Source organism: Argiope bruennichi, chromosome 5, assembly GCF_947563725.1.
Source record: "Argiope bruennichi chromosome 5, qqArgBrue1.1, whole genome shotgun sequence".
Classification (NCBI taxonomy): domain Eukaryota; kingdom Metazoa; phylum Arthropoda; class Arachnida; order Araneae; family Araneidae; genus Argiope; species Argiope bruennichi.
The window spans coordinates 27,287,686-27,304,085 of record NC_079155.1 but is presented as its reverse complement, the minus strand read 5'-3'; the positions used below and the strand labels follow the sequence as shown (position 1 = coordinate 27,304,085).

The window sequence follows — 16,400 nt, the reverse complement described above, 5'->3', positions numbered from 1 at the left end:
AATCAGATTCTTGATATAAATAATTAAGCCTGGATTTGAGTCCAACTAATTTATCTTCAATATCAATTACAGCATTCAAGTACTTAATATTGTTAAAGAAAGTAAAGTTTCAAATATAAAAGTGAAATCTTGTGCGCTTTTATGCTTTTAAACGATAAACGAATAAAATTTTACAAGCTGTCTGAAGAGGAATGTAAAAGTGATAAATGTAGGAATGTAAAGGAATCATTAGTATTGGCATCTTTTAAAAATATATTATATCTATAATGGCCTTTCTCCTGACAGACAATTACAGAAATAATATCTTTGAACTTTATAGTTTTTTTACTTGCGATTCTGTATCCAGAAATGCCAATTCGATCTAGCATATTTTAATCATTTAGATGCTTGAATCGTCGATATTGATTAACGTCATTAAAAACATTCCGTTTTTGATAGCACATTGTCAATCCTCTACGAGCTGGCATTCGTTATTTTATTGTCTCCTGAATAGAATTATGTTTGCATAAACTTCTTAACTCAGGTACTCTTTACAGTTTTTTTTTAAGATGGCCATCTCTATTAACTGTACTTCATTGTATTCACCTACAATGGCCATACTTAACTCCCTGAATCGCATCATTACTGGGACAAAAGAGGACACAAAAAAAGGCGTCAAATTCAATCTGGAGGGTTCTCAACAACGCTTCCGAGCCTTCATTTACTTACCTTTAATCACGCTTGACAAAGAAGAGAGAATAATTCGATAAAATCTTGAGAAGGAGCAACAACAAAAGAAAAAAAGAATTGAACACAACATAATAAAAAGAAAAGGCTCTTTGACTAAAGGAAAGCCCTAACAACAAATAAAATGGCATGAAGTCCAAAAAGCACCGAATTACGCTCCCCCCCCCCCTTCTTGCCATCTCTACAGCAGCGATTTGTCGGGCACATCGAAGGCAATAACTGCAGAAGGCGTTAAAGTCGATTGCATTCTTGGGGCTGTACCTTTTATGGTGCTGCAGGACGCCCGGAAGCTGTTTTAATATCAGGCTCCTTTAATTTCATTGCCCGCTATGGCGGAGGGGCGGCCGTTAGAGCTCTGTAGTAATGCCTGCAGTATCTTCTCCTAAAAGTTACTCGGACGATCTTCGATTTCAGGGGTTTTACGATTTTTTGAAGTCGGCTGTTGGAGTAATGGGCGCTGTTTCGTGACGAGACTCGCATGGGAGAGGAAATCTTTTGCCATTCTTTGAGACAGTCCGATTTTTAAAGTTTCCGGGAAAAGCGCGTTGCTTTGCATAAGGGGCGCTTAAGTTTTATGTTTTTGTTTATTTTTCCCGATGAAAAGAGAAATGAAAAAGAATCGTGAAATTTGCGTTGAGATGTTTTATTGCTTTCAAATTTGCATAAATAGGTAAGTATTGGTTTTAGTTTGTGACTTTTTCGTGAATTATATATTTTCTCATACACTACATTTTTCTTGATAAAATCGAAAGGTGAATTGTTATGCATTATGAATTAAAAATATTGGGACCAATTCGAGCTTTCATTTTACATGACAAATGCATTGATCTAAGCTTGTTATTGTGTGTATTAGGAATTAGGAAATATTGTGTATGTCTGGAAAAAGAAATCACAACAAAGCACAAGACTCTGATAGTTTGGACTCGTGTTTTTTTTTTTTTTTTTCAGGCAAAATAACTGCATTATCACAAGTTTCAGAAGTGATCTTATGCAGAGACCAGAGACAAGAAAATGTATTATTAAGTTGTCTTTAGAATAGGTTTCATTTTCTGAAGATAAAATATTCTAGAAATGTTTTCTTTGGTATAAAGACAGAAAGAATATTATTGCGAATTTTAGCATTGCCAAATAACTGTAATAGTAGTATTAAAAATGAAACCATGATGCTAAAATTTAGTTTTTATCATTATCATTTTAATTAAGTTTATATTTATTCATATCCGTACATAATTTGTGAATAATTTATATAAAGTGATTGAAACTCTTCTTTTCTTGTGGAGTCGTTTCTTGGCATATTTCAGTTACATTATGGGTTTTTTTTTTATTGTTGTTGTTCTTGATATATTTCAGTTGCATTATGGTCTTAGTGCTATTCTTGGCATATTTCAGTTACCTTATGGGTTTAGGGCTATTCTTCGTGTAGAACTTAACTCTTCTTTTCTTATGGCTCTTCTGAACTCTTCCTTTCTTGGCATATTTTAGTTACATTATGGTTTTAGTACTAGTCTTGACGCATATCAAACACGACCCCAGGTCCAATGTCGATATAACTTCTCATCTATAAGGCGGTGCTATTTCTAATTTCAAAAACTTCCAAATAACAACGGTGTAAACAAAGGGTATAAATGTTCTGGTTGCTTTTTAAGACTGCCACGGAGACAAAACTTTAGTGTTTATATGTTATTTTTAAATTCAAATGTCCGGATTAGTTGATAAAATACCTTTCCTTGGACACCATTTACTCTTGTTGAGCTAATTATGTCATTTAGATATCAGCTGTGCTGATATTCCGAATATAATCAATTATTTGTTGAACATAACATCTAATCTTTTATGTTCATCTGTTTCAGGATGTTGCTCTGGCCAGGTGATGCTGGGGGACAGCCGAGATGTCGTGGAAGGAGAGACCTTAAGGTTGCCCTGCAGATTCCATTCTGCCCTCGGCTCCAGCACGACGCTGTACTTCTGGAGTAGAGTGAACAAGGATGGCAAAGACAATGCCGCCATCAACGCTGCGGCCCTGGACCCTCACTACAACATAGACTTCAGCCCTCAAGAAGGGAAGTACGATTTGCTCATCTCCAAGGCCAACTACGACAAAGACAACGGAAAGTTCGAGTGCTGGCTGAAGGAAGGAGGCAGTGGTGTTGACATCTACAGCGTGTCGTACGTCGTGACCGTTCTGAGTGAGTACCTCCTTTTATTTCCCATTCTTGGGTTGTGAAGCATGGAATAAAGAAGACACCGTCCACCTCCCAGCAAATATAATTGCCTTTGTTTTTTTTCAAAACGGCTTATGTCATTAGTAGAATAATAGCTGGAATTCCGAATGTCGTATTTTTAGAAAATTTAATGTTCTTTCCAAGGCAGAGTCTTAATTGAAGACAGACGATAGTAGACATGCATAGTTTTTTTTTTTTTATGTTCAAATTTTTTTATATATAAAATGGGCTGGGAAAATACAGGAAATGATTTAGCCGCGGCTTTTAATATAGGAATAATGTTATTTCCTGGTTCAAAATTTTCTCGAAAAAAAAAGCACATTTTTTTTTTTATTGCAAATATTTAATAGTTGGTGATAATTTATAAAGTTAATATCCTCGTAGTTAATTTTTTCTTTCCTACGAAAACATCCTTAAAAAAATGTGAATTTATATTTTATTTTTGAAATCGTAGTCTTATACATTAAATGTAGAATGTAAAGTGCATAAGATATATCCTAAATGTCACAATTTTTCTTCTTCTTCTTCTTCTTTTGTTTTTCAATTTCTTAAAGACTTTCCAGAATTTGGAATTTAATCTAATTCTTGGTCTAGTTAAGTGTAAAGCATACTCGAATTTGAATAAATTAATGAGTTTTATTTTACGCTTAATTTATGGCTTCATGTCAATAATTACAATTTTTATCTTTTTTAATCAATATGAAATTTTATTTGGAGAATGTTATAAATATTATATTTAATCACAGGCATTCGATAAAAATGATAGAAAAATATTGGGAGTAAGTTTCATTTGCTTGTAAAATTATGATAAATGCAGTTAGTTGTTTAAAAAAACACGCATTGTAATTTAAGATTCAGAATGGCAATGTGTATTTTTTTTCTTTTGCTAGAAATATAATTAAATTTTTAAGGGAAAAATAATCTCTCAATAATATTAGGAAGCTGTCATAAATTTTTCTTCCGTTTTAGTTTTGAAGGCGCGCAAGCGGGAGGGGGGGGGGTGACTCTGCTGCCCCGTCTATGCACGTAAAATTTCTTTTTTTTTTTTGTAAATAACTATAAATTTAGTTGAATAGTTGTAGAATTTTACTGAATTGCTTTAAATAAAAATAACTTTCTTAGAAAAGAACCAGAACGAAGTAAGAACCATATGTAAATATTTTGTATGAAACTTTAAGCTACGCATGATACTACCATACAAGCAATTAAAAAAACAAACAAAGGAAGTTTATGTACCTCATTTTGAGAAGGGTTTCACTAAATTTCTTTTCCCAATGTTCGCGTGGTCTTAGGACTCTAAATCAGAATGCTATAAAACAAACAAATAAACAGTAGCAAAAAAAGGATTGTTTTACTTTTTCTTTGCAGATTTATTGGTATTTGTAGGGCCGAACATAAACACCCGCGAACCGATATTTCTTCCTCCTAGATCTCATAAATCGGATTCTTTGATCGAAACGTAAATCCTGGATCCTAAAAAAACAAAAAAACAAGAGAAAAGCAACCAAACCGGGCGTGTTAAGGGGGTCCACATGCCGAATCCTGCATCATTTTCTGTTGCTGGATCTTAGGGCTTTACTTTTAACAGCTTTCTTTGGCCTCGAATATAAACAACCAAGTCCAAAGCTCAACTCCCGCTATCTCTACCATTGCTCGAGAAAAGTTTGGAGGAAGAAAAAAAAAAGGGGGGGGGAGGGAATAGACTAAGGCAAAACCCTCTTTGCTAAATGAAGCCCGAAAAAGAAATGCCTTTGGATTGTAATGACATAAATAACACTGAATGCCACATTTCCTAACGCGTGCCGTGATTATTCAAGCGTGAATGGCAAATGTAGAGAGCTTTGTAAATGTTTTTAAACATCCTTTCTGCTTCTTTTTGATAAGCTAAACACTGCTTCATTCCTGTAAATCAAAGCTGAGTGTTGCCAGTAAAATAATCTTAGATACGTTTTTTTTTCTTCCTTTCGTCGAACATTAACATTAACAATATTCAATCATTTTTGTGTAATAAATCATTCAATAGGTTTGTTGGGCTTTTATTACTATATATATATATATATATATATATATATATAATATATGCAATTGACATAATATTTATTTTTGACAAACTAAACATTGCTTCATTCCTGTAAATCAAGGCCGAGTGTTGCCACTTTCAAAAGTGAAATAGCCTGAGATGTGTTTTTTCCCCCGCAAAATATTAATATTAATAAAATTCAACCGTGCTTGTTTATTGCGGAAAAAATAATGTAAAAATGCAGTTGATATATTCATTTATCTTTAATATCCAAATGTGTGCTTTTATTTATTTCTGTTACGGAAAGTGTCTCTTAAGATTTTCATATGCATCTACATCCTAGAGAGTTATCTCAGTTTTTTCTCATTAATTTGTATCTCTCATTTACTAAATTTCTGAAATACACAATACCATGGTTGGATGTTCTAACGCATTTTCTTTTAATATAAATTCATTATCTAATTCATTTTAATGTGAATTGAGAATATTTACAGGGATTATATTGTTTTCCGTCACTCTAATTGGATGACCAAAAGAGAAAAAGAAGAGAAAAAAAATGACCCCCCCCCTCTTATTTGGCCTATCATTTCTTCAATCCTAAAAAAAAAAGTACAATTTATTAATTAAAAGAAAGTACGATTTTTGTAATATTTTAATATTTATACTTATATTGCAAATATCAATATTCAAAAACGCATGACATTTATTTTTCTTTTAAAAGTTAATTTAACTAATTCTTAAATTTGAATTAATCCGTAAAAAAAATTACAATGACTTTTAAAAATTATTTTTCAAACCGTATTTAAAATACTCAACAAATAATATATTAATGAAATTGTAATGATATTTTATTTTATTCTAAATTTTAAATACTTTAAAATAATTTTTGTAAGTATTTTCAATCTATTATATCCTAAAATTCCAACATCCCTTTTTTTTACTGTACAATTCTGTACTTCAAGATCGCTTTTCCGTCGTTAAGTCGAATAAAATAAAGAATAAATAAAAATGGTTCGATAAAAAAAGGCGTCCAAACGGACAAATGAATTAGGTCAGTCATGAGCACCGAGACCCTCCTGATTGAGGGGTGGTGAAAGAGGAGAGTGAGACCCCCTTTGCGAAAGAAACTTAGAAAGAGAGGAATAAAAGCTACCCCCTTCCCTTTTTTCTCATTGATATATATTTTTGGTCTGTCTTTTTCCATTTCATCGCTTATTTGCGGATGACAAAAGGAAACGTCATAACTCCGTGGTTGCGATCGCTGTCAAATACTACAGATGCTGGCGCCATCTATCGTCTATGAAATGAAATAATTTCCGCATCTGTCGATCGATCGATGAATTTGCTCATCGATGAAGGCTTTTATCCAGCGACTGTGACGTCAGAGCCGGAATAGGGTAGAGGTGTCGTATGTCGCCAGGACGGCGGAGGTCAAGGCTGCGTATCCGACCGGATTTTTTTTTTGTCCACCCCCGCCGGATCATCTCTCGCATCCCTGAATATTCCGAAGGAATGTTTTCGGGAGTAACTCCCCGGAAAGAAGTCGCTAATGATAAGAGAGAAATCTCTGAGGTCCATACATGCAGAAAAAGAAAGTCGTCTTGTACCAGTTCCTGTTTATGTACTATCTTCTGATAAATAAAAATCTACGAAAACGAAGTGTGTGTATCGAAATAAAATGATTTCTTTTGGCGCGAAAACATTTTGCTATCAAAATTGATTGCATTCATTTCAGTTTAAATGTCAAAAAAATTATTAAAAACTGAGCGTATAGATAGATAATAACATTTTCTAATACAAGCACATTATTGTTATCGAAATTGATTGCATACGTTTCAAATATATTTGTGTGAAATAAATGAAGATTGAAGGTATACATATTATATATATATCTTTTTATCAAATTAATTTCAATCTTTTATTTAAGTATTTTTATTGAAGAAATATACGCATATTAAGGTTCTTTCTAGAGATTTTACAGTTAATTTCTTTTGGTATTGCTTTCGTTGAATATTTTAGAGGATATACTTTTTTAAAAATGCTTTTTAAGAAAATGCCGCCAAGAAGCTCCTTGGCGGCATTTTGCTGCCCTATAAGAGCAAAATTAGGACAGAGGGTGGTAGACATAGAAAGTGTCAAAAGCGCAAATTCCGGGAAATAGCAAAAAATTGTTTCACTATTCTACAGGGATTTTATACTATCGACCTCTATGCACGTTCTTTTTAAATTCATTATTACCTCGTATTTTTTACGTTTATTACGTTATAAATCAATGTCCATTACACACCATTAGGTGAAAAACCATTTAATTCTGTAGGCAGTTGTATCGTTTTTAAATTTTTATTCGAAATTCACATTGACGTTACACGTACCAAATGCATTCCATCAATTTAATTTTAATTTTAATAAAAAAACAACATTCAACACAATATAAGACAGCTTGGTTTGAACAACATTGACTTGGTGCTGTAACAAAATACATTACAATACAGCATAAAACCAAGTTAAATTATATATTGGATGACCTGAGCAGTTATTTTTATCATATGACTGTATCTGCACAAATACTGTGCTATTTTCATAACCTTTCTTTTAAATGAAGATCTAATTGAATCGGCTGTTATTTAGATGAACTGCATTATAAAAATTAATGTGTATGAAAGATTAAATTTGTAGTTATATTCTTAATTGTTAATTGGAATGATATTATTTTGAAATGGATACAAATGCTATCTAACCTCATGTTACTCCAAAATCAAATATCAGAAATAAAATTGAATTGTACATAGAAACTGAAACTCGTTGTTTTCACCAGCTCTGTGTCCAAAGAAAAACGATTCTGCCATGTAAATGAACTCACAAGCCCTACTAAGAAGTCATTGTTTTCATTTTTGAATAAATTAATCATAATTTATTAAGTGAGTGATTTAATTCAGTACTGCAAAGAAAATTATTTTTTAGAATCGTAAAAAGCAAAAATATGATTTATTGTTCTAAAAGAAGAGCGGGAGGCGGAAAAGAGACCCAAGAAAATAAATATCCAAAATCAAAAACATAGTTCGCAGTCGTAAGTGAGTTCAAAAAATGAAGTCACCGCTTACAATCCGCAGGTTGAATTCGGAGGTAAAATTCCAATTCCTGAAATCGTTTGGCGATGCAAAGAAATGTGGGTCAAAACATTCTAAATCACCATATTTCAAAAATTACTACTGTCTACTTGACGGCGTTTATGGGCGGTTCTTAAAGAACATTGCACCCTGCTGATATCTTCTTCCCATTGTTTTGGAGCATCTTCAAGAATGGGTCCCTCAATATTATTATCTTGCTGAATAATGCACTCAAATCGGAGAATCGTGGACGGAGAAATAGGGCTTGTAAATAACCAGCGATAGTGTTCCATTTCCGTTGACGAATCGATGATTCTTCGAAGCAATTGTTTCCAGTTCAGATTAAACTTTTTTTTTTTTTTTTTTTTTTTTGGATTGTTAAGTAAAAATTTATTCCTTTTTCGTGCTTCGTGGAAAATGATTGCTTTGATATTGAGTTTCCTTTAATTCAGTTGAGCAGGGTTTTATGCATTCTAGTGAAGTCAAGATTCTTTTTATTCTTTTATATAGTTTATATTTTTTGTAATCTTATATTGCGAATTTAATATACTAGAAATTTATTGTTTTATTTATAAAAGAGATTAAATTATCACAAATAAACATTCGAGAGAATTGCTGAGAAAATAAAAGTTTAAAATTTTATTCTTTAATAGCTTTTAGGATATTTACTCATAGTAGTTTAATCCTTTCTTGGAAAAGAATTTTTTGAAGATTTTTTTTAGTCTTCTTTTAAATCGTAGAATCTTACCTATTTTATCTTTCAATCCTTTTTTCCTGTATAGCAAAACTGAACAATTACTTTAATTAATTGGTCTATTTAAACTCAGATTTTGCTGTAACTTTAATTACGTTGCCTTTTATTTAAATGCTAATTGTAGTACTTAGAGTCGAACCTTTAATTACCTTTAAAAATAATAATTAAAACATGAATTTGTGTGTAAACTTTTTTCGCATAGAATTCTAATAAATAATCTTTGATAAATAAAATCGGTTCGATGTTTGCGTTTTCAGAAAATAATTTTTTAATTTTATTGCTTTCCTGAATTTGTCCCAGATGTCCTATTTTTAGTAGGATTTGTTATTTAATTATTTGCCTTTGTTATTTAATTTTTTGTTATTTGTTAATGTGTACAATAATAATTATTCATGTTATTTAATTATTTTTTTATGTTTTTGTAAATAATAGTGTATTTAATAGGAAATTTGTACATAGTTTTGTACACAAACAGATAGCACAGATTTGTTTATAGTTTCAACACAAATGCTCATTTTGTTTAATTTTTCGATTTATTAATAATTTTTTTTTTAGAATGTAAATACTTTTTGTTTTTACTTTAAAACTGTTATCAACAGTAAACAAGATATTTGAATCAAACGATTTCATTTTCTAGGAATAAAAATAATTATAAACGATGAAAAATAAATCTTGATGTTGATAACAAGAAAAATATCGTTCGGTCTCTTTAATTAGGTTTTTTTTTTTTTTTTAATATATGAAAATGGAGATTAACTTAGTCGAATATGCTATTTTACTGAATGTTTATTTAAATGCTTTCTTAAAGTTTATGGGTTCGAAAATAATTCAGTATTCGAGATGATTTTTTTTTTTTAATCCTTTTAAAAATGCTGCTGCTTAAAAAAAACATCCAATGGTTTTTCCGTTTCCCTCCTCATTTTTTCCCTCACAACTGATGAATGGCATTTTTCTTTAACAAATATTATTCTGCGTTTATTTTAAAAGCTATTTAATCCATTCATTTTGATTTACCTGTGACGATTTAAAAAAAAAATGATTTTCAAATTATGAAGAACAGATCGTGACCATTACTTTATGGCAGTAACTCGCTACACGTTTTACTTTCAATTGCCCTCCACTTCTCGCAATGAATGGTTCTGCACTTAAACAGTTTCATTTTTATTATTATTATTATTATTTTTCTTTTTTTTTTTTACTTCATTCTCTGGAAGATCCACTTATCATGTATCAGTTCGCGATGCTTAAAGAACAAATACGTAGAAGTAATGAGTAATTCATTCAAAACGGAACTATTGAATGTTTATTATATCCTGAATACACATTGGAAAATCTCAATCGCTTTAAGAATACTTCACATTCAATACAGAAAATTAGATGAGCGTTTTTCAACTCGCTTTTTTTAATTTTTAATTATTTGTCTGTTATTTTATTTTTGTAATGTGAATTTAAAACTTCTTCAAAAAAAAATGTTAAGTCTGTATTCATAATCGGTCTCCCTACAAGTTAACTGTTGCAGATGAATTATTTATTTTATTTTTGTACTGTAAATTTAAAACTTCTTCAAAAGATTTTTTTTAAAAAACAATGTTAAGTCTGAATTCATAATGGGCCTCTCTCTACATGTTAACTGTTAGAGATGAAGATTTCATTTTCATGCGATAGTTGATATGAAATACGTCACAATGCATTAAAGCATAAATGAGAAAGATTGTGATCTGCATATGTTATGTAAAGTTACTACCCAGTGTTATTTTCGCATTTCTACAGTTATTATTTTCACACATGCCATATTTTTAGAACTGCTATTCATTAACTATACAAAGTTGGCATTATTTATGTAATGAATGACCATTATATTATAGTTTGCATAATAAAATTGGGAAGGGGATTTGAAAATGTTTTAGAATGGTAATATTAAAATTTAAAAGCAAGGGGTGATTGGGAAGAGACACTTATCAAATCATGTATTCCATTCATTTGGATCCCAATTATCCGAATCGATTTTGAGAGAAAGGAGGAGGAGGGGGGAGTCAAAATTACGAAAATAATATTGGAAGTGATCATTGGTCTTGATGCATCCTTTCTTAACCAAAGAAGGTTATTTTTAGCAATTGAAATAAAGTACATAACTATTGCATTTTTTTTATATATAATTTTAATGCATCTGTGCGTACATAATTTTATTTGTGGTTTCATCTTCTATGCAAATCTCACAATCCAAATTTTGTTCTAATTGTTAAAAACTTAATTTAATTTCTTTAACATCTTTCTGACTTATTTATTTATTTATTTTTTGCTTTATTCGATCACCTGAGTTTCTGCAAATCTGAGTCCGCCCTTGTTTCCATTCGAATAGTTGGAGGTCAATGCACTTCACTGTGCCGTATATGAATTTTTATTAAACGACAGAGTTCACATACACAAAAGTAATAGCAATCAGCATAGAAATATGTTGAAAATATAATTGTATGATTATTAAAAAATCATAATATGTTTCAAAATTATTAACCATTATATTGTTTTTAGACGGGATGGCACAACAGTTTATTTTGTTATTTTCTCTCTCTCTCTTTTAATCAATGAATGTCGTTTTCAACAATTTTTTATGTTTTTTCGGAAAGGCCTATTAAATTGTGTGCCCTTTACAACTATGCTTCCGAGTTGAAGAGCTTTATTCATCTAATCTTTAAGTCTAAACGTAACTCATATAGTTCCACTTCAGATTTTAAAGTCTCAACACAAATACCCAAACTAAAGTAGCAAACAAAGGACAAAGGCATTCAGAGTCAGAATTAAATAATTTTCACTCTGAGTTTAAACACCTTCGGACTTGAACCTGGAGATTTAAGGATACCAAACCAGCCGTCCTTAACAAACTTTCCCCTCTTATTCTTAAAGAACAAGGGAGAGTGTTACACAGCAATTGCTCCACGCGTCAAACGTTGTCACTTGTAAGCCTTTTACGACCTTTTAAAATCAAAACGCTGTCTCTTTTTAAGAAAATCTTATTTGCGTAATGCACGCGGCATATCTGCTGCCAAGCGAAAAGACCGAAATCCAGTCCCGGTTCTGTAGTGTTCTTCAGGCCGTCTTCAAGGAAAATCAACAGAGCGCGAAGCGTTGATATTTTCCCATTAATGGTGCAAAAGGGGTTGTGTGGGGGGAGGGTTGCCAAGAGAATTTTCTTGTGGGAAAGATGGTGCCACTGACTTTGGTAGAGAGCTTTCCGGTCCGCAGAATATGTCCACATTATCCGCAAGGTTGGAAGATTTTCCGCTGCGGCGTAAATAATCTCGACGCCAAGTGGTCCTGGTGGGGATGGTTGGGGAACAAAAGTCTGTTCGGTCCCTACCCGCCCCAGCAATTAGCGGTCCCGTCTCGCAAAATATTCCCAAAATGAAGTGATTGAATGTGTTCAGGGGGTGGGGGTGGGGGTAGAGAATAATTAGCATGCTTGTGGGCTGTCTTTGTTCGTTTCGGATGCTAATCAGTTAGAATGTCGTTCGAATTTCAGGGATGTCAAGAGTTCGGCAGTTCGATGCAAAAGCGACGAGCATTATGGTGAAGTCAATCCATTAATGATATCTGGGGGATTGTGTTGGGTAGTTCTGTTTTTGTCTGGATGTGCTTTGTGGCAATCGCCTCAATTAAGCCGTCTGTAGATGTGAAGTCAAAAGTCTAATGTTAATTCTCTGTACCGTTAATTGACAATAATTTTTAATGGTGATGATGATTTCTAAGGACCGTCATTAGATGATTATTTTTAAAGATAAGAAATTGAATTAGTTTTAATCAATAAACTCATTTCGCAACTCTTTCAAACATATACAGCGGATTTCTGGAATGCTCTAAATGTGGGGGTTTTCATATATAACTGGTTTAATTGATATAGTTTAATTTAATTAATTAAAGAGCACAATACTATCTAATAAATTTATAGGCGAATAATTACTAATAATTTGAGAACTATTTTGGAGGACTAAGGAATTTTAATAACAGTTTGTTATTACTGGTGCTTTAAATTTGAAGGACTAATTTAAATCTTATAAAAAATGGTAATATATTCGGAAAAGAACGCATGTAGTACATCAAAACTATTTGATGCATAAATAGGAAATAATTTTAATCTTCTAGATAGGCAACGTATGAAATGTATCTCTGTCTTTTTGGCGAGTTCGCGAATTGTACAGACTAAGTCTATGGCAAAGGATACCGACGTGCTCTGATTGGTTTAAGCCTTGGCATCTTTTTGGCAATGTTTTGCACTCATAGTAGTGTAGTTTTCGCTTATTTGGCTCAAACCTTGTACCTTTCATTAGTTTTATGGAAGATACGAGTAAATGTCAACACGATCTAATTTTTATTAATATAATTGTTTTCTCTAAATATTACTAGTAATACTACTAATACTATTTAATTATAATAATAAATATTACTAATAATACTAGTAATACAAGTAACTAATGTTGTTTATGCACAGAAGTATAAAAACAATATGAAAGTAATTATTCAACATATGATGCAGCAATTAAATAATTCTTATTTTTCTATGATTTTTGTGTCTTTGTTAGATAATTTATGCAGTCATTGAAACTTGTGGCTGAACGTTTGTTACTTTCCCATCAACTACATATGGGGAGATGATTACTTAATGCCCAAAACGTATAATTATGTAAGCTTTAACGGAATATGTGATTTCGTAGCTAATTTTTTTAGTCATATCAAAAAATAATATTAAGAAGAAACACGCACAAAAATATTTATAATAAATTGTAATTTTTTTAATTCCTGAATTTAGGTTTCATGATTTGATATTTTCTGCTGTAGATGTGTTCCAGATTAATATTACATGTAAACCGTAAAAAATAGGGGGGGGGGGAGATAAATTCACATATTTTATTTATTTTTATAAAAATATATTTCGGTATGGCATCTTTTTGGCAAAACATTGCCAAAAAGATGCCAAGACTTAAACCAATCAGAGCACGTCGGTATCCTTTGCCATGGACTTTGTCTGCACAATTTGCAAACTCGCGTCTTTTTGAGGGAAAGAAATGCTGCTTTCTACTGGATCTAGTTTCTTTACTATTTTTTTAATACTTCTTAAATCTATCTCCGCCTTGTAAAGTTATCAATATACATTCTATATGAGTATTGATTTTTTTAATTTAAAAAATGTTCCATAGAATTTTATTCATGCATTTTTCAAGTTAGGCTATACTTCTAATTTTAATAAAACTCTCCAGCTAACTATCTGTAATTCTCTTCAGATAATTACTCATTTCTTTCTGGTGAACACCATTTTATTTTCGGACACATTTTTTGTGCCACTTCATGTAGACTATTACAGATTAGGACACCTTTCACAATTGGTGCCACGTCTAGCTCACAGAATCATTCTTACACACTCGACGTTAAGATACAAAAAGGAATTAACAGAAACTTTGTACTCGACAGATACGCCATCTATCGGCGTGAAGCTGTAACACTATCGATGTCAAATTCTCTGGAAATTTTTCATCTGTAAGAAGTTTTTATATATCATCTTAAAGTTACCATTCTCATACAAGAATCCTAAAGGAAACTATAGATTCCGATTTCTACAAATCTTATCTCAAGGGTGAAAATGTCAAGTGCCTTCGCAGTGACCGACTAGGTAAAGAACGCCAATCAAAAAAACAAACCTCGAGTCGAAAATCCCATTCCTTCGTCGATGTCAGTTCTGGAAAATTCTTTCAGGCTTAGCAATCCGATTGCGAATTTTTAACTGTTCAGCTGTTAGAGTCGAGTCTATTCCCAAGTCGCTCCTGCTAGGATAAAAAGGAAGGCATATCCCTATTGTTCTGAAACGAGCACCTGTCAACCGACGGGGAAAAAGAATAAGAAAGGTGCTGGAGAATTTTGATTCCTTTTTACGGCGCACTTTGACCTGCGATACATCTTCTAAAAAAAAAAAAAAAAAAGGAACGAAATGGCTATTTGCAAAGATTTCAGTTCAAAAGGTCGTACCGCATACACTCCAAGTCTGCCTGGAGGTTTTTTTGGCCAAAGCCGTGATTTATTTTTTTGGCAGTTCTTATTATATCTCTTATCCTATTTTCTGGCTATTTTTTTAAAGCCGATTTCGTTGGCGGTAAAATGCAAATGCAGTGCTATTTGCGCGAGGCCAGACAGCGGTAATAGTGGTTCATTGTTCTTGAAATTCATTGTCCAGCCATCCGTAATACCTTGTGCATTAACTGGTCTAAAAAAAGATTATCTGTAATGAGTCGAGTGTTGCTTAACATTATTACTGCATTTTGGAAACGTTACAGTTACAGGTATGCTCTGTTTTAGTGTGCACTAAAACATGTAATTGCTTAAAAGCATGCTCTAGTCATCTGCAGTAAGCGAGTTTAGTTATTCACTGCCTGTTTTTATGATAAAGTCGTGCACGTTTCCGCCAAAGCTAATGAAACAGCTGCTGGAATTTAATAAAATGAGTTTTTCGTTTGTATTGCCTCATTCGCCATCTGTTATTTTGTCTGAAAAAGGTTTCTTTTTCTTTTTTTTTTAAATGCTAATGAAGGATAATTGTTTTAAATGTTTAAACAGAAGTCAGTACAAATTCTTCAAATGTTATTCGGTTTATATCATGTTTTACAGACAGGTTCAATAGACCAAGGCCATTGGCAAATATTTTTAGAAATGCTTTTTGTATTATATTTTTGTTGAAATGAATAATTTGCACAAGAGAATTTGCTTTCTTAAAAATCTCACAATTCAACGAAATTTAGAAATTTGATAAGAAATATGTGTTAATTTATTTTGTGATAGACGGCATTTTTATTTCTTATGTACTGAAAATCCAAGCAAGTATCAATTGCGTAGAGGCCCCCTAAGTCTCAAGAATTTCTTTGGGGTTTCCCGCAGCGTAATTTAGTATTTTCATTTGATTTACAAGGGTAGTGAATTAGAGCTTATTCAAATTTTTAAATTTCAGAACTTTATTCTTAATTTTTCTTTTCATGCTTTCAAATTCGTTTTGAATTAGTGCAATTTTTTTTCAGTGTATTGATTGACTTACTAGTCAACAATTTTGACATACTTCGTACAATAAAATATTAAAAGATGCTTATATTACATTTTGTTCATTTTTAATTAATTAAATTAAGTTTACATTTAAATTAATTAATTTTTTGTACATTATATATTTTTTATACTTTTGCATTAGATTGTATTATTTGGATATTAAAAAAGGCTTCTGTAATTGCTTATAAAACTTACTTTATTATGTAATTTACTTTATTAATTAGCAAATTACTTTAAAATTTAATTTTTTTATACGCTCTATATTGAAATTAACTGTCTTGAAGTTATACATTTCATTTATACATATGCTTATATAGAAATTAAACTGGAACCAATAAAAAAAAAATCTTATTTTGGAAGTTTGAGATAAAAGTGCAAGCGAACTTACTACCCCCTACAGGACCTAATCCAGCATTAAATGTCAGATATATTTAAATTTTTTGAAACGAACTATTTCTCTTCTATTGCAACATTTTTCATAAAATATCGTTTTGAAT

General features: G+C 31.6%; 1 protein-coding gene across 4 annotated transcripts in view; it reads left to right on the top strand.

Moving 5' to 3' along the window:
- Window positions 1–16,400, top strand: part of LOC129968687 (hemicentin-2-like) — a 234,144-nt gene that overhangs the window by 190,131 nt on the left and 27,613 nt on the right. For all 4 annotated transcript variants that reach the window (XM_056082832.1, XM_056082833.1, XM_056082830.1 and 1 more), the window contains exon 2: window positions 2,577–2,912. In XM_056082832.1, coding sequence (XP_055938807.1) covers window positions 2,577–2,912 — 336 coding nt within the window. The remainder of the gene's footprint in view (window positions 1–2,576; window positions 2,913–16,400) is intronic.